Source organism: Aspergillus glaucus (genome assembly GCF_001890805.1).
Source record: "Aspergillus glaucus CBS 516.65 unplaced genomic scaffold ASPGLscaffold_19, whole genome shotgun sequence".
Taxonomy (NCBI): Eukaryota; Fungi; Ascomycota; class Eurotiomycetes; order Eurotiales; family Aspergillaceae; genus Aspergillus; species Aspergillus glaucus.
The window spans coordinates 475,715-491,525 of record NW_019170471.1 but is presented as its reverse complement, the minus strand read 5'-3'; the positions used below and the strand labels follow the sequence as shown (position 1 = coordinate 491,525).

At 51.3% G+C, this 15,811-nt stretch overlaps 7 protein-coding genes across 7 annotated transcripts; 4 read left to right on the top strand and 3 right to left on the bottom strand.

Moving 5' to 3' along the window:
- Positions 1–1,270: 1,270 nt before the first annotated feature.
- Positions 1,271–2,911, top strand: ASPGLDRAFT_28264 (putative NAD+ kinase; the record flags this gene model as incomplete). The annotated part of the gene is made up of 4 exons (XM_022543743.1): positions 1,271–1,300; positions 1,350–2,382; positions 2,431–2,707; positions 2,755–2,911. 4 exons carry the CDS (start codon positions 1,271–1,273, stop codon positions 2,909–2,911), a joined length of 1,497 nt encoding a protein of 498 aa, XP_022398142.1.
- Positions 2,912–3,978: 1,067 nt separating this feature from the next.
- ASPGLDRAFT_132452 (trafficking protein particle complex subunit 5) lies at positions 3,979–4,819 on the top strand (the record flags this gene model as incomplete). Its single annotated transcript, XM_022541120.1, has 2 exons — positions 3,979–4,256; positions 4,312–4,819. 2 exons carry the CDS (start codon positions 3,979–3,981, stop codon positions 4,817–4,819), a joined length of 786 nt encoding a protein of 261 aa, XP_022398141.1.
- A 22-nt stretch (positions 4,820–4,841) lies between these two features.
- Positions 4,842–6,655, bottom strand: ASPGLDRAFT_673226 (microfibrillar-associated 1 family protein). The gene has a single exon (XM_022549120.1). It carries the CDS (start codon positions 6,377–6,379, stop codon positions 4,970–4,972), a length of 1,410 nt encoding a protein of 469 aa, XP_022398140.1. The 5' UTR covers positions 6,380–6,655; the 3' UTR covers positions 4,842–4,969.
- Positions 6,656–6,825: 170 nt separating this feature from the next.
- On the top strand, positions 6,826–7,304 carry ASPGLDRAFT_132670 (putative ssDNA binding protein Ssb3; the record flags this gene model as incomplete). Its single annotated transcript, XM_022541138.1, has 3 exons — positions 6,826–7,063; positions 7,124–7,183; positions 7,228–7,304. The coding sequence occupies 3 exons, from the start codon at positions 6,826–6,828 to the stop codon at positions 7,302–7,304; spliced, it is 375 nt and encodes a 124-aa protein (XP_022398139.1).
- A 247-nt stretch (positions 7,305–7,551) lies between these two features.
- On the bottom strand, positions 7,552–11,727 carry ASPGLDRAFT_155395 (putative GATA transcription factor (Ams2)). The gene is made up of 4 exons (XM_022542361.1): positions 11,253–11,727; positions 11,029–11,182; positions 8,923–10,979; positions 7,552–8,863 (listed from the first exon to the last, which is right to left on the bottom strand). The coding sequence occupies exons 1-4, from the start codon at positions 11,290–11,292 to the stop codon at positions 7,710–7,712; spliced, it is 3,405 nt and encodes a 1,134-aa protein (XP_022398138.1). The 5' UTR covers positions 11,293–11,727; the 3' UTR covers positions 7,552–7,709.
- A 158-nt stretch (positions 11,728–11,885) lies between these two features.
- ASPGLDRAFT_177247 (mRNA splicing protein SMD2) lies at positions 11,886–12,871 on the top strand. Its single transcript, XM_022542893.1, has 4 exons — positions 11,886–11,979; positions 12,066–12,098; positions 12,195–12,443; positions 12,510–12,871. The coding sequence occupies exons 1-4, from the start codon at positions 11,957–11,959 to the stop codon at positions 12,550–12,552; spliced, it is 348 nt and encodes a 115-aa protein (XP_022398137.1). The 5' UTR covers positions 11,886–11,956; the 3' UTR covers positions 12,553–12,871.
- Positions 12,872–13,566: 695 nt separating this feature from the next.
- On the bottom strand, positions 13,567–15,802 carry ASPGLDRAFT_50491 (putative dihydroxyacetone kinase (DakA)). Its single transcript, XM_022547320.1, has 4 exons — positions 15,592–15,802; positions 15,034–15,541; positions 14,355–14,980; positions 13,567–14,302 (listed from the first exon to the last, which is right to left on the bottom strand). The coding sequence occupies exons 1-4, from the start codon at positions 15,596–15,598 to the stop codon at positions 13,671–13,673; spliced, it is 1,773 nt and encodes a 590-aa protein (XP_022398136.1). The 5' UTR covers positions 15,599–15,802; the 3' UTR covers positions 13,567–13,670.
- Between the last annotated feature and the right edge of the window lie 9 nt (positions 15,803–15,811).

Here is a 15,811-nt window from a genome sequence, read left to right as displayed (position 1 = left end):
ACCGCCCCCGATCCAAAGAACCGAATCTTCCGTCCTTTGGTACGCAAGGGTGACAACAACAAGACCAGGGGTTCTTTACGACTTGGGTCTTAATAATCTTCAACATCATTGACTCAGTCATCACTCACACCATCAGGAACATTTTCCGAAGTCACCTCCGTAGTACTTCCGGAGATTACCAGGACAAGACGACGACGACCCGGACGACGGCAAACGGACAAACCGGCCACGGCATGGATGGACATGACTGACTCCACTACTAAGGGGGCAGATGGGGGGTGGTTGGACTCAGAAATTGGAACAGAACAAATTCCAGAAGGATTTGCAGTCGGACCGGGTGGGTGCATTTTCTCTCGCTTTCGTATTAACTGCAAAAAAAAAAAATAAAATAAAATAAAATAAAATAATTTCCTTAGCGCTAGTCAGGGTCCGAAAGGGAATGGCGGTGGCCAGGATCAGGCTCGGAATCATTACTGAATCACATCATGAAAGGTCAGAGTTTGATCGGCCACTATGACTATCACTTATCAGTAACTTATATTACTCGTCCTGGACATGTACTTGTCGGCAGAGTGGTCCGGTAGGTACTCCGGAGTAAGAAGTCGGATACGCAATACTATATGATTGGTGGCATGTGTGGTGCTGCGTCTGCTGTATCCTGGAGCATGGCACAGACGCTACTCCGACCTTAATGCAGGAATGTAATGCATGCACATGGCACTTGTATTACTTTTACTAGTGCAGAATCATCTCCGTCTTACTTTTAGTATAGTCACTCTTACGGAGTACTACAGTGGGGGTTGTCAGCTGCATTCAGGGGTCATGTGAAGTCACCTGACTTGTGCTGGATGCTGATTTCCTATTCTAGACGGTTACATTGACCGGTCACCGATACAGACTTACAGTCACACTCATTTTTAAATCCGGACAGACAAACACACACACAGAGTCAGCGCTAGACAACGCAGAGACAGGGACAGGGGCTTGTCTTGGTTATAGCGACACCCGTCTTGGTTGATATTGTGATGCCTCGACTGTCTCACCAACTAGCGCACAGCCCAGCATACGAGGCAACTAAGAGACTGTCCAGGGTATTCTGTACATAGAGTAGACACTAACAAGAATGTAACCTGAAAACAACATAATGCAACTACTGGAGGCTATCTGAATCTCAGTTCAATAGATCCTGCGGTGATGTCATTCGTAATCTCCTCAATTCCCGCCCGCCACTATTCAACTCTCGCGCTTTTTGCGCTGCTCACCACTGATAATGGATAACGAACGACTATCAGATGCAATAGTAGGTTAATTATATACTCATCAAATTAAATAAAATACTAACAAGCTAGAGCGATGGGTCGTCCGTCTGCGACACCGATCCCCAAAATCAGCTCGAAGTCGTCTTCTACCCCGATTCCAGTCACCGTCGCAAATCCTCCCTCGTCGCCGCTGATAATTATCATGCAAAACCCCAGATCGACAAAAATGAGGATAAAACGGCATGTTTCGTCCATTCCCTCATAGCTGGGGAATGGGTTGCCCCTTCCAGGGGATACCCCAGTGCTGACGAGCCTGCCATCCTCGATGATACTACCCTGCCCGCCGGTGATGAGGCAATACCTGTCGTGAATCTGGGTTCCAAGTCCATTGGCGGACGGGGAACTCCGACCATTGTACAATCTCGACACCTGACCAAGCGTCAGCTGTCCGACATGGCTTGGAATGTGCGCAAACTGTCGAAGAAACTGGGCAGTATTAGGCTGAAACTCACCGTCAAGACCGTCTTTCTCGTCACAAAGGCTCACGATGAGTCCCTCATTAGCCTGACTCGCAAGGTCACTCAGTGGCTGCTGTCCAACCAGCGCGACACCCAGTACATTGTCTACATTGAGAAGCGACTTCAGACACATCCCGACTTTGCGGCATGGCAACTGGAGGAGGAGGAGCCGTCAGCCAAGAGGCGGCTCAAGTACTGGGATCCAAAGTCGGCGCTGGATAATCCGCACCTCTTCGACTTTGTTATCACCTTGGGCGGAGATGGAACTGTATTATATACCAGCTGGCTTTTCCAGCGCATTGTTCCGCCCGTTCTGTCGTTCTCGCTGGGATCCCTGGGATTCTTGACCAAGTTTGACTTTAATGACTATCAAAACACGCTAGATACGGCCTTTCGGGATGGCGTTGTGGTCAGTCTGCGGCTACGGTTCGAGTGTACCATAATGCGGAGCAATCCGCAACCCAAAGAGGCGCTCTCAGAGACCAACAAGCGGGATCTGGTTGAGGAATTGATAGGCGAGGAGGTTGAGGGTATTTTGACACATACACCAGACAAGGTTGTTCAGATCTTGAACGACGTGGTCCTGGACCGTGGACCAAATCCAAGTACGTGACTCTTGAGTGTTTGTGGAGTCTGGACACTGACATCTGCAGCCATGTCTCAAATCGAACTGTTTGGCGACGATGAGCACTTCACGACAGTGCTTGCAGATGGAATCTGCATCGCCACGCCTACCGGCTCGACGGCCTACAACCTGGCCGCTGGAGGATCATTGTCGCATCCTGAGAACCCGGTGATTTTGGTTACGGCCATCTGCGCTCACACGTTGTCGTTCCGGCCAATTATCTTACCGGATACCATTGTGCTACGAATGGGAGTGCCCTATGATGCGCGGACCAGTTCGTGGGCCAGTTTTGATGGACGGGAGAGGTATTTCCACCATCTGCATATCTGCAGTAATAAGCTAACCATGACAGAATCGAATTACACCCCGGAGACTACGTGACAGTATCTGCATCGCGGTATCCATTTGCCAATGTGCTGCCGCAGGGGAAACGCGGGGAGGATTGGGTGCATAGCATTTCCAAGACGTTGAATTGGAATTCTCGACAAAAGCCTAAAGCGTTGCATTGATCTTGTTCTATTTTGGATATATTTACATATGAATTTTCATAGTAGGGGCAGTTCTTGAAGTGCTCTAGAAGATTCGTCTTTTTTTTCACGATGGTTTCCGGGGCAGCCAGACCGCCCTATAAAAACCCGCCGAAATTTTTCTTCGACTTTTTTTTTTCCTTTCCTCTTCAACCACTCTTTCCACCACAGCTGCACAACAGCTCGGGAGTAAAATGCATACTCTCTCTTGCTCAATAATGCCATAAAGCAGTGGTTATGTCTACTAACTTGGTGAGTTTTATTCCTTTTTCTCTTTTTCTGCAGCAACATGGCGAGCTCCGCTCGCATGATGAAAACTTTTCCTACATTCGCAGTTTCCACGCTAGTCGTCGTTTGAACCCATTCTAGACGGCGTTGAGCGCTAATTCTTCCTTGGATGTCTGACTCCATGTTGCTTGCTTTTGCATTGTCGCTGTCTCTGTTTGAAGTTGAGATGGACCATTGCTAACATATACAAGTCTTAAGTTCAGGTACATCTTCACGCCCTAATACTCTGTACGGGCAACTTGTTGCTGCTTTGTATCGCATGTGCGCGCTCGGGAACAGGATCTTTGGACAAATGTGGTGGTTGTCATGGTGGATAGAGAGGGTTTTAGGATGGGAGTACAGAGTAGTCTGTACTGTGCTTCCCCAGGCTCAACGTCCGCGTATATAGCTGTTAGAACAATGCAAAAATATCCAATGGACTCGGTTCTGTCAATTTGCTTTTAAATTCAGTCGTAGTTGTAGGTCTGTATTAAAGTGCACGCATGGCGCTTTACGTCTCCGTATCTCGATATCGGAGTAACCAAAAGGAGTCAACTCTATTCCACTTCAACCTCCAAATGTCATAGACAGTCAATAACTGTTCTCATTGTTCTTCATTGTTGAACCTCCTTGTCGATTGAACATGCAATGATTCTTTGATCACCTCATACTATTACTCCGTTCTCGATTGACCTCCGTCTTGAACTCCGTCTCCTCCATCACCACAACTCCACCGCAACCACCATCACCTCTCCGACTTCGATACCCCAATACAGAGCGCCATGGCACACCCCAGACACGGCTCGATGATGTCCTTTGGAGGCGGACCTAACAACACAACACCTGCCGAAAAGCCTCCATTCCAAAACGCTCCCGTTCCAACCGCCTCACAATCGAGCCCCGGCCTGCGCGTACCCTCGAATCGCAAAACCATCTACGACAGACATCTGAATCGCAGCCGCAATGCAGAGCTCAGCCGGGCTAGCTTTGCTTTCCTCTTCTCAGAGATGGTCACCTATGCTCAACGGCGGGTGACGGGTATTCAGGATTTGGAGAGACGGTAATCCCCCGTTCCCAGAAATCATCAGACAGATAGATACTAACGATGAACGCAGACTAAACGAACAAGGCTACCCCCTAGGCCTCCGCCTCCTCGACCTCCTCTTCTACCGCACCATCGCCGGCTCCTCGTCCTCATCCTCCTCCGCCTCCGCCCTCTCAACCTCCTCCTCCACAACATCCTCACCCCCCAACCGTCCCCTTCGCATCCTCCCCCTCCTCCATCTCATCCACGGCCCCCTCTGGCGTCTCCTCTTCAACCGTCCCGCTGACGCCCTCGAACACTCCGTCTCCCCTGATACCCCGAACGAATACATGATTACGGACAATGATCCGATGGTGAATACGTATATCAGCGTGCCGCGAGAGATGAGCATGTTGAACTGTGCTGCGTTTGTCGCGGGGATTATCGAGGGTGTTTGTGATGGGTGTGGGTTTGAGGCGAAGGTGTCGGCGCATAATCAGCCGTCGGAGATGTGGCCGGGACGGACGGTGTTCTTGTTACGGTTTGGGGAGAGTGTGATGGAGAGGGAGGTGGTGTTGGAAAAGGCGGGTGTTAAATAAGGTAGAAAGTACATATCCTATCTACAGGCGTTAAGCAGGCTGCTTAATTGAAAAGTCTTAATATGTGCAGTAGATTCAAACGTATAGGTAACCTAGATATATCCATGCAATGCTCCCCAACGCCATATGCAGCAATTATTATACACTGAATCATGCCTCCGTCCGTCTACGCTTGTCCCGATCCTCATACGGAGAAGGACTTCGTTTCCTCCCACCGCCACCAGGTCTGTATGAGTCTCCATGGTCCCTTCGTGGAGAAAATGATCGCGACCTCGACCTCGACCTCCGTCGCTCCCTCACAGCACTAGCATTCGCCCCCGTTGGACGAGTCTTCTCATCACCCCGATCCGGCATAAACCGCTCATCAGTAACCCCAACCGGCGGTCCATCACGACGACGACGTCCGTCCAACCCCTCACCAAAACGACCAGTATCCTCACTCCTAAGATCGCGATACCGCGTACGACCCTTCTTCCCGACCTGCGTCAAGTCGCGCACCTGCATGTACTGCGGTAGTGTCTCACGAGAGACCTCGTCGACGAACCTCCGGCCCATGACATTCCGCTGATCGAGTCCCTCGCGCTCAAGATCACCACGAAAGAACGCACCCTTGTGGAAGTACCGCTGCATGAATCCCGGCTGTCCGCGTGTAGCGTCTTTCTCCTCCTTCTGCTTCGCGAGGAACTCCCGATCTTCGCGGTCGCGCTCTTCCGCTGTGAGATTCCTTCGTCGCTCGATCTCTTCGCGCTCCTTTTCGGATTCCTCAATCGCCTCCCGCTCGCGCTTGACACGTTTCAATTCCCGGAGTTTCCATGCTGCATGCTCTGCTTCCGGGTCGAGACCGTCCGTATCATCGATGGCGGCTTCTTCCGCGACCTCGGCTTCGTCATCGTCCCATTGGCGGTTTGCAGCGCTGCGTTCTAGGGCGGTCTTCTCGAGTTGTTCGCGGATCAGCATGTCGGCTTTTTCCTTCCGTTGTGCTATCTGGGCTTCTGCTTCGGCGGCGGTGTCTGCTTCCGTTGTGTCTTGGGTGGTGTCTGGTTTGCGCTGGTTTTTCTTGATGAATGTAGGTCGGAGGAGGACTCGTGGTTGTTCGTCTTCGGAGCTTTCTTCCTCGGAACTTTCTTTTTCTGATTCCTCTTCCTCCTCGTCTTCGTCCTCGTCCTCGTCTTTGACTGTAGGAGCAGGTGCTTGCACCCCAGTGAACCCCGGCACTACCTTTGCCGGCGCTTCATCCTCCTCATCCTCAGTAACAAACCCCTCCTCATCATCCGGCTCTTGCTCCTCAATCCTCACACCCTGAACACCCTTCGTAATCGCGCCCGCCGGAAACGAACTCGCCTTTGGCTGCTTCACCTGCTGCTGTCTTTGTCGCCTCTGCACCTCCGCGTGTTTCCCCCTCTCTTCCTCCTCTCTCGATTTTATAGCCGCCTCGTCTTCTTCGTCTTCTTCTTCGTCTGAGGACGGTTCTTCGGCGATTGGTTTTCCAGGGCGGTAGCGGGCTGGGCGGGTTGGGTTGGCGGTCATGCCGCGGTGGTGGGAAGGGAGGGGGGGTGGCATTGCTGTTTGTTTTTGGAGGCTGGGATGTTTGGAGATTGGGGTGGTGTTCGTGGTGTTGGTATCGGAGCTATCAATAATTTGACGTCCGAGGTTGTCACGTGACGGGCTATGCGATAAAAGATTTATTCTTGTGAGGGAAAAGGGAGAAAAGGAAAACAGATGCTGGATATAAGGCTTGCTAACATGTATTCTCACTGTATTTCTTGATATCTATGGTAAAACATCAGCGCAATTGTAAACCGTTGAATAGTGACCAATCTGGTAATATCAATCTATCATCACGTGCCCACGCGTCGCGCGCGACACCACTGCTTCGTCCACCATCCAACTTACAGCTACAGTGACCAACACCAACACCAACATATTCTACAGAGTACCTTCTCTTAATTTACAATCCCTAAACGACTCCTACCGAACAAAACCAGTCCACACCCAGAAAAAGCAAAATGTCCCTCCAAACCCCCCGCGTCCTCCCCGCGCACCTGCACGCCTTCCACCCCTCCAGCGGCGCCCCCTCAACACACACCATCCGCCTGCTCGGCACTGTATCCGCACTGCACGGCGACACAGCGACGATAACATGTGGTGGAAACGGGGATGTTACGCTTGTTCTGCGCCCGGACTCGCATCTGCAGATGGGGAAGTTGGTCGAGGTTGTTGGGAAGGTTATGGATCTTGAGGGGGGTGTATGTTCCCATCCCCGGTTATTTGGACTGCATGGTATAAAGGATTGAAGCTAATGAGTGCAGGGCCTTGGTGTGAGAGTTCTTGGGACGATGGATTGGGGGAATCCGGCTGATTGTGGTATGTTGAACCTTTCTCTTTGATGTATACGAGTGCTGACGGAGAAGATTACAAAATCTATGAAAAGGTCGTCGAGGCTACACACAAGTTGAAGCCTATCTTTTATGATGCGAATGAGTAATGGCGTTGTTTATGGTTAGATTTAGCTACAATGAAGACTTGCAATGATATACATGGCACAAGCTTGAATAGACGTAAATGTGAAGGTTAAAGAAGCCAATATTTACACACCATTCTGAAGACATATACACTACACAAGGAACAGAGTAAGGATCGAGCGTATTCTCCAATATTATTTATTGAGATATCAAGTGACCAGATAACTGGCCTAACCAAGACCCTAACCGTATGCAAGACCATATGCAAGCCCCTAAACAAAAGGAAATTCGTAACACAAAGTAGAACATAGTCACTGTAGACTTGGAATAAATAAACAGAAGGCCACCAAACGCCATCGCTAAAATCGCATAAAGAATCGAATAGAAAGGTTATAAAAAAAATAAATAAAAAAAAGCTTTTAACGTCGTTAGGCCGAAGCCGAAGCATCATTGGGGCTTGCATGGTTTTCTTTGTCGTCGTTGCTTTTGACTCCCAGACCCAGAAAATCAGATCCAAAAAAACCGGAATCGCTAAATGGATTGTTCTCGTTTTGGAAATTAGGATCACACAGAATCAGATTGATGAGATCCTGGTCATCTCCGTTCGGTTGGTCTGCGTCGGATCCCATGGGAGATACATAGTCGGACGCCATCCAGTCGGCCCAGTTGCCGTTCTTGGAAGTGTCAAATAAAAAGGAAGCGTCTCTGTTGGTACCATCTTCAAAGATATCCGCGATATTGTCCAGTGAGTTACCAGGCAGCGACGAAAAAGCATCGGAGCGTGGTTGCTTAGGAGTCTTGTTCAGACGCGATGGACTTTCTTGGATGCGCTGAAGCTTCTGCGCAGTGAGCTTAGTCGGGCTCAAGTCAGAGGAGTCGACGTCCTTGCGCCGAGAAGTAGGCGAATTGTAGGGCAGCGCAAGTCGCTTATCACCCAAACGTGGATTACGTCTCTTAGGCGTTGGGCTCGCGGGGAATTCCAGCTCGAAACCAGGCCCTTCGAACAAACAATCCAAATCGCTGTGGACCCCAGGCACGTGGTTCTCCTTGTCCTGAAGCCGCTTGTCAGACTCGCGAGAGGCAATACGAGGGCTGCGCCGTGGGCTGTTCACAATGGAATCGCCGAGCGCCTTCAGAGGCCCTTCATTTTGAGGAGGAAAAAGATTCCTCCTTACCGGCTTCGGTGTGAGACTGTTCTCACTTGTCATCGGAGCATTCCGCACCGGACTGGACTGGATTGCCCGTCGCAGGGCTTCCATTGGATCTTGATCTTTCCGATGTTCCAGGCTGTTCGCGCGGCGCCGTTTCGATGGCAGATTCTGGCCCTCGTTGTCGTCCTTGTCATTCTCCGTACGAGGAGTAGGTCCTTCTTCGGCTGGCGATGATGCATCAGTGCATCCTGGGGAGGACGCGGCGGGCTTTGCGGAGAGTGGATGGATGCGGGTTGCGGCGTTCATATTCGACAAAGGACCAGTGCGTCTCTGAGATCGCTTTCTTTTGCTGCTGTTCGCATTTTGCGTTTTGTTGTTCCATTTGTGTTCAGGTCGCATGCTCTTGAACTTTTGAAGCCAAAGACCACAGGCTTATCTATAAGTTAGCATTTGCAAACTCGGGGCATTTCTTCCGTCTGTTAGCACTTACGATTACAAAGAGAGACCTGGTCAAAGTCCTTGTCGTTGTCGAGCAGAGTCTTCTTGCAAATTTGGAATTTCGTGACTTTCTCCTCGTCATCTCGGTCGAGAGCCTTCCAGAACAACACAGTGGTGTCCGCATTTTTGCGCTCGTTGGCATCTTCCTCACTGCCAACAACTTCCTTGAACCAAGCTCGACGCCAGGTAGGCGTCTCAATTGCGCCACAGTTCCCACAGTAAGGAGGGGCCTGTCCACTGCGAATACACTGGTCAAGACGGGCATGAATCTGTTTTGACCTCCGTGCACCCGTTTTGCTACGGGTTTTACCATCGTCATCCGGTATCACAATTGGTGCCGGCGTTTCAGCAGCGGAGATATCACTCATCGGACCAGTGCAGCTGTAAGTAGGCTGCGGGGGAGGCGGTATTGGGTCACTTGCAGGAACCGCGTTCAAAAGCTGCTCGAGTTCACTCTGAGAGATGGGCGCAGGGGCCAGAGGCTTGGGTCCCGGCCTAGTGCTGGCCCGGGAAGACGGTCTGGAGCCCGAAGCACTAGCGGGTGCTCGCGGGAGCGGAGGTGCAGACTCTTTGGGATGCTGTTCTGCCTCGCTGGTCAAGAAATAGTCGCTCTGGTTCTTGTCTGGAATTGCTGGGGCACTGGCAGGCGAGTTGGCGCTAATGGCAGATCGAACGGTTTGCTTGTTCCGGGTGGTACCGTTTGACAGTCCAGCAGTACAGTCATCCAAAGGCGTGCCGAGGTCATCATCAAGGAGTTCCTCAATTCCTCCACTCATGAAGCCAGAGTCAGGATCTGTGGCGAGGTGTGGCAGATTCGGGCTGGAGCGGGTGGGGATCCCACCATCGAGAACGGGAGGGGAAGAAGGCATGCTGAATGAAGGCTCGAAGAGGCCGTGGTACCGGGGTTCCTCTGGGGAATGAGCATTCTGATCGCCGGAAGGTTGATCGTCACTTGGTGGATACGGCGATGTATAGCGGGTGCTGGGCTGGAAGGATTCACGCAGAGAACTGGTCAAGGGTCGTATTCTTCGGGGGATGTCATTTGGGCCGGAGATAGGGGTGGGCGGCCGAATGGGCTCCTCGATGGAGTTTTCGACGATACCGCTGGAAGGATTGAGGGGCGTCGGACGATGAATGCGAACGGAAGCAGCGGTACTTGCCGCTACGCGTAACGAACTTGGCTGTTTTTCGATATTGAAGTCGGACTTCCCTGGCTGCCCTGTCTGATAAACCCTAGCTCTCTTGCGTTGTTGCGGGTCGGCAAACTCTTCACCACCACCACCATAGCCTGATTGAACAGACCCCCTGCGGCCGGCGAACGACATCTGGGTGGGGAACTCGGAGTCGTGCATGGAAGCACTTGACGATGGGCGAATCAGGTCGTGCTGCGACGATCTGTTTTCTGATTCCAGTTGTTGGGACTGCGGCTGCGATTGCTGCTGGAGTGACTGTCGTTGCGACGAGTGTTGTCCTCCAGGTGTTGAGTGTCTGCTGGGCGGGACAAATGATACCGACGACTGGGCAGGGGACAGAGCCCGGAAGGACTCAGTGGGAGTCATAGCGGGAAAGTCCCTCGGGGTTGACCCCTCGCTAAGTATTTGGTGGAATCTCTCGATACCCGCATGGTCCATAGGGGAGGACACTGTCCGGTCCGGTTGCTGGGCCCTGAGACCAGCCAGGATGTCGGGATTCTGGCGGATATAGTTCGTCCATGTCTGAGGGTCGAAGCCATGGGGGATGATGTTGCTGAGCTCCCGGTATCGTTGCATGCTGTCAAAGTATTCACTTTGAGAAGCAGTGGGAACGGGCACAAGACGCAGTTTAACCTCCAAAGTCTCCTGGGCACCTTTCGAGAATAAACCCAACACATTTTTGCACACTCGACCGGTGATCATGGTCCTGGACTGACTATCGAGCGCATCCGGGTTCGAAGTGGATGAGGCAAGGACCCATGATAACATTCCCTGTCCGACCAGAGGCGTCTCATATTCCGAGTAATCGTAGGCGTACACCGTGTAATCTTGACCGAGGTTTGCTATTAGTTCGGGACTAGAAATGTATTAGCATTGGGAGTGCTATGATGACAACCAAGACAAACCTTGCGGACACAATGGCTTGAATGCAGGTCTTGAGCTCGACGACGCCAATCTGGGTCGTCTCGTCCAGATAAGCTGTCTGGAGTTCGAGAAGATTGGGCCATCGAGCCAAGCAATTTGTCTTGTTTGCATCGTCGAATGTGTAAAGTACCTTCACTGTGATCCGTCAATTGCAAACGTTAGCCCCTCCCCTTTCAACAGTTTCCAATGGGTGTGGATAACTTACGCCTCATGGGCCGGACGGATATTCCGTCCTGGGATTCCATTCCACCAGATGGGATTTAACCATAAGCAGATGTAGGAGTTTGGTATACCAGGGGAAAAGGTGATGAAGAAAGTGACAGGGAGCGGCGGACGGCTGGCAGTTGAAATTGGCTGGAAGAACGCGGAGATCGAGGGACGCGGAGCAAGGATGGGATGGAAAAGAAAGCAAGGCTGGGAAGATAATCGAGGTGTCAATTCCCTTTCTGCCAATCTGAAGCGGGGGTCTCGTCGACTAGGGGATGATAAGGTCGTAGTATGCGCGGTATGCAGCGGTGGGATGAAGAGCAATCGAGTGGAATGCGAGTTGCAGAAGAAGTACAAAGGACGAGAATGGCGGTCAGATGGTGAAATGCAGCAATTGAAGTTCGACCTGCAGGCGGTAGGAAATGGTTGTAGAAGAAAAGGAGCGTGGAGAGGGGAGAGGAACAGAAAAGGGTAAAATAGAAAAGAAGCGACGCCTTGCGTTTGGAGATGTCGAGAAGCGTGTCTCCGTTAGACGCGACGTGACGCTCCGCGGGAAACAAACACGACAAACACGCGTGTCACGTGATGCGTGCCAAGAGCTCGGGACGGAGCCAAGTTCAGTTGAGAAGCTGCAGTTGTTGGAGAAGAGAAGAAAGAAAAGACCTGAACAGCAGCACTTTCGCCTTTTTATATCCGGTCATTATGTCTGCTGAACCCAAGATCCAGTACGTCTTATAGCTTTATGAGTCATCCGGTCTCTTTTTGTCTTTATCTGGACGCGGTGTCATGCTAACCATGTGTCTTCACTTAGAGATCTGCTCAACAAGCCCAAGAGCGAGCTCACGTACGTGTCTTCCTGTTTGATTCTCTGTCCCTCGTCTATCCATCGCTTATCGCATCGCATCGCATGATTCATCCGGACGACAGCTGACCATCCCAGTGAATATGAGGTCGCTCTGGTGGAGGAACATGAAATGACCGCGGGCCCTCTGTCCCTCCTGCAAACTGCGACGCGCACCCACACCCAAGTCCTTATCTCATGCCGGAACAACCGTAAGCTGCTCGCGCGTGTCAAGGCTTTCGACCGTCACTGCAACATGGTGTTGGAGAATGTCAAGGAGATGTGGACGGAAAAGCCCAAGGGCAACAAGGGGAAAGGTGTTAACAAGGACCGATTCGTGAGCAAGATGTGTGTTTTCTCCCCCCATGGATATTCCGTTGCGTATTTGGAGGTACAGGCTGACGGCGGTAACAGGTTCTTGCGAGGCGACTCTGTCATTCTTGTTCTGCTTAGTTGAATGGTTTGCTTCTTGGTTATTTTTACGTGCGATCTACACGGACCGATACGAGTCCTCTCTACGACGAGCCTGTCGTCGGCAGTCCGGATAATTATACCTAGCCGGACGAGGCTTGACACGACACACAAGAGTCTTGTATGACGCGGGGCTTTCCTCTTCCTATCTTAACCTGTTTGATATTTCATGTCGATATGGGGACAAGGCGTTAGTGGTGTAATTCAACAAAAGTGATAAGCATCACGTGTGTCAATCTGAGGCTGTAATCGTGCATAGTGTACTCTGTACCTCGTAAAATAACTCGTACATCCTTGACACCTGACAACTGACGCAATAATAAATCTTACACTTATAATCAATTCCCCGCACTGTGGACTAGTAACCCCGATCCGTTCTTTGTATTGCACACAATCTGTACTGCACATAATTTACGTCTCGGCACGAGTTCTTTTATTGTACTTCTCCTTGGGTTTCAAGGTTACTCCGTATGGAATATTCCATACGCCTGGGGATTACATTCAAACTCCGAACGCACATCCTGCGACACGAATACTAGTCTACTCCTCTGGAGTACGTACATAGTGTCAACCGGTATAACCCGATTGGACAACCTAATCGACTCAAACTTGTTTCGACATGTCCTTGTCACTATTCCCTGTATATACAGGGTTGTAATAGGAAGGCGGGGTAATGTTCCATCATCTAATCATGACCACATCCATGCACCCAGCCTTATCTCGTCTATTACAACAGAGTACTAACTAACTAGTTACGGACCATCCGGAAGACTAAGCGAGCTATCCCAAACAGGAAAAGGGTGCAAACTCCACCTGGGTCGATCGACTCCACATATTCCCGGAAATAACTAGGCTGCATGCGTCATTTCCGCATCCGGACGAGGTCATCTGAACCGTCTAAAAATGGAAGATCCGAGAACAACCTAACATAAGCTTAGTCTTTCCGTGGCTTCGGCTTCTACGTGTCTTCCGCAATCTAACCTCGGTAAGTCCAATTTGAGTCATACATCATCATGTATTATGATTAATCTACCAACTATCATAACTAATCTGTACATGAAGAAAAAGGATCGGGTCGGAAGCGTAGCATAATCAGGGTCTAGATTAGATGACCGTCGCAGCCAATCCCTTGAAAAACTCACTCAAGCCGTACGCACCCGGATCCGGGATCTTCCCCACCCATTCTTCCTCGCCGCCAACATACACTGCCCGTCCCAGACTGGCGTGCATGTATTTGGTGGCTTCGCTGCCATCCTCGGCTGCCTTTGCGGCCTTCCCGAGGTCCTTGGTTTCCGTGAGGCGCTCGCAGAATGGCACCAGCGCGTCGATCATGGTGCGGTCTCCGGGTTGCGCGGGGGTGTACTTGGCCAGCGCCTCGCGGGAGTACTTGAGTGCTTCGGCCCAGACTTGTGCGGTGGCGGGTGTTGCGGTGCCCTTGTCCTGGGCGCGGAGGCCGTGGGCCAGCGCGTTCAGGAAGATGGCGTAGATGGCGCCCGAGGTGCCATCCATTGTGTTTTCGACAATGGTCACAATGCGGTTGACAGCCGTGACGGCGTCGTCCTTGATGTTGGCCTTGGGGTCGTTGAGGAAAGCGAGCACGGCTTCAGCACCGCGCTTGAGACCGACGCCGCAGTCGCCGTCACCAACGATCGAGTCGTAGCGGGTGACGTCGGGTTCTGCGGCGATAACGCTCTTGAGACCGGATCCTAGGACCTTCTTGATAATGGAGGGGTCCACTGTATTTGATTAGTTATTGTTCACGTCGCAGGAGGGCCAATTAGAACTTACACTTGACATTGCTGGGCTGTTCCTCGGCCAGTTTGGTCTTCTTAATCTCAACATGCGAACCAGCGCGCTCGTTCCAGGTCTCCCGCTTGATGGGGGCAGACCAGCCAACAGCCTGAGCATCTGCATCCAACAGGTCTAGCATGCCCTTGCCATTGCCCAGACCAGTGTCAACGACCTTGAGTAACGAAACACTGAATCCAAGACCATTCAGACTGGTCAGGAAGGTTCCCTGCAGAACACGGCAAGGCCTAATCTGGTAGTCATTGTCAAGCTGACGGTGGACCTCATCGGTAATACCGGAGAGTTCAAGGGTACTCAAACCACCGAGGTTGTTGATCAGCAGGACGAATTCGTCACCGGCGTTATGAGTAATAAAGGCACGGTCTGGGTCATTGTGATCCAGGATCTGGAAAAGCATAGTCTTCACTAGCTCGGGCAGGGTAGCCTTGGTTCGGTGAGAACCGGGTTCATTGTGGATACCCATGCCAACTTCGATCTCGTCATGAGGCACCGTGTCTTCGGGAATGGGACGGCCGGGGATGTGAACGTGCTCAAGAGAAGCACCGACGGAAGCCAAGTTCTCGTTGGCCAATTGGGCCAGGTCAAACACCTGCTTAAGCGATCCACTAATTTCCGAGTTAGTGATGGCGCATATGGTTACTCATAGCAGGAAACATACCCTTCCTCAGCCAATGCACCAACGATCTTGAGAATCAGAATACCACCCGCAATACCCCGACGACCAACCTTTCCACCCTTCTTCTTCCCCACACCAGCATCATCATTGACCGCAAAGAACTCTGTTTGGATACCTGCTGCGCGGGCCTTTTCTGTAGCCATACCAAAGTTCAGGACGTCACCAGTGTAGTTCATCGGGATAATGAGAACACCCTCCTCATTGTCAATGTAGTCCATGACACCCTTGCGGATCTGCTCTGCAGAGGGCGAGGCAAAGATGGTTCCAGCGATGGAGGCATCGAGGAGGCCCTTGCCGACTAACCCAGCGAAGGCAGGTTCATGACCGGAACCACCACCAGAGACAATGGCAACCTTGCGCTTTCCTTGAGGATTGGGACGACGGAAGATGATCTTGTGTTCAGGGTCGAAGGCGAGGGAGGGATTGGTGACAGTGAGGGAGTGGAGGGCGGTTTGGACGAGGTGGGAGGGATCCGAAAAGAAGTGTTTTGCTGTAGATGTTAGTTTGGCCAGTATACAATATGGTGAGTAGGGTACAAACTCTGCATGGTGAATTATGTGGGAATTGGTATAGGAGAGATAGAGGATAGATAGATAAAAGTAAAATAGGGTAGATCTGTCGTATCAATTGAACAGACCAGAAGACCAGCTTACAACCCGGAGAGCAGGAATGAATATAGAGAAGAAGATAATAGACCAAAGAATCGAGATACCAGGCGAATAAATAACCACAGTGTCCTCCATCCCCCCGACGCAGACCA

Excerpts from the sequence above, each read along its gene's own strand:
- ASPGLDRAFT_673226 (XM_022549120.1), bottom strand. The coding sequence starts at position 6,379 with ATGCCACCCCCCCTCCCTTCCCACCACCGCGGCATGACCGCCAACCCA.
- ASPGLDRAFT_155395 (XM_022542361.1), bottom strand. The coding sequence starts at position 11,292 with ATGGAATCCCAGGACGGAATATCCGTCCGGCCCATGAGGC. Across the intron at positions 10,980-11,028 it reads CAAGCCATTGTGTCCGCAAG|TCCCGAACTAATAGCAAACC; the intron begins GTTTGTCTTGGT and ends ATACATTTCTAG. Across the intron at positions 8,864-8,922 it reads CCAGGTCTCTCTTTGTAATC|CCTGTGGTCTTTGGCTTCAA; the intron begins GTAAGTGCTAAC and ends CTTATAGATAAG.
- ASPGLDRAFT_177247 (XM_022542893.1), top strand. The coding sequence starts at position 11,957 with ATGTCTGCTGAACCCAAGATCCA. Across the intron at positions 11,980-12,065 it reads TCTGCTGAACCCAAGATCCA|AGATCTGCTCAACAAGCCCA; the intron begins GTACGTCTTATA and ends GTCTTCACTTAG. Across the intron at positions 12,444-12,509 it reads GACCGATTCGTGAGCAAGAT|GTTCTTGCGAGGCGACTCTG; the intron begins GTGTGTTTTCTC and ends CGGCGGTAACAG.
- ASPGLDRAFT_50491 (XM_022547320.1), bottom strand. Across the intron at positions 14,981-15,033 it reads GGTGCATTGGCTGAGGAAGG|TGGATCGCTTAAGCAGGTGT; the intron begins GTATGTTTCCTG and ends CTCGGAAATTAG. Across the intron at positions 14,303-14,354 it reads ACAGCCCAGCAATGTCAAGT|TGGACCCCTCCATTATCAAG; the intron begins GTAAGTTCTAAT and ends AATCAAATACAG.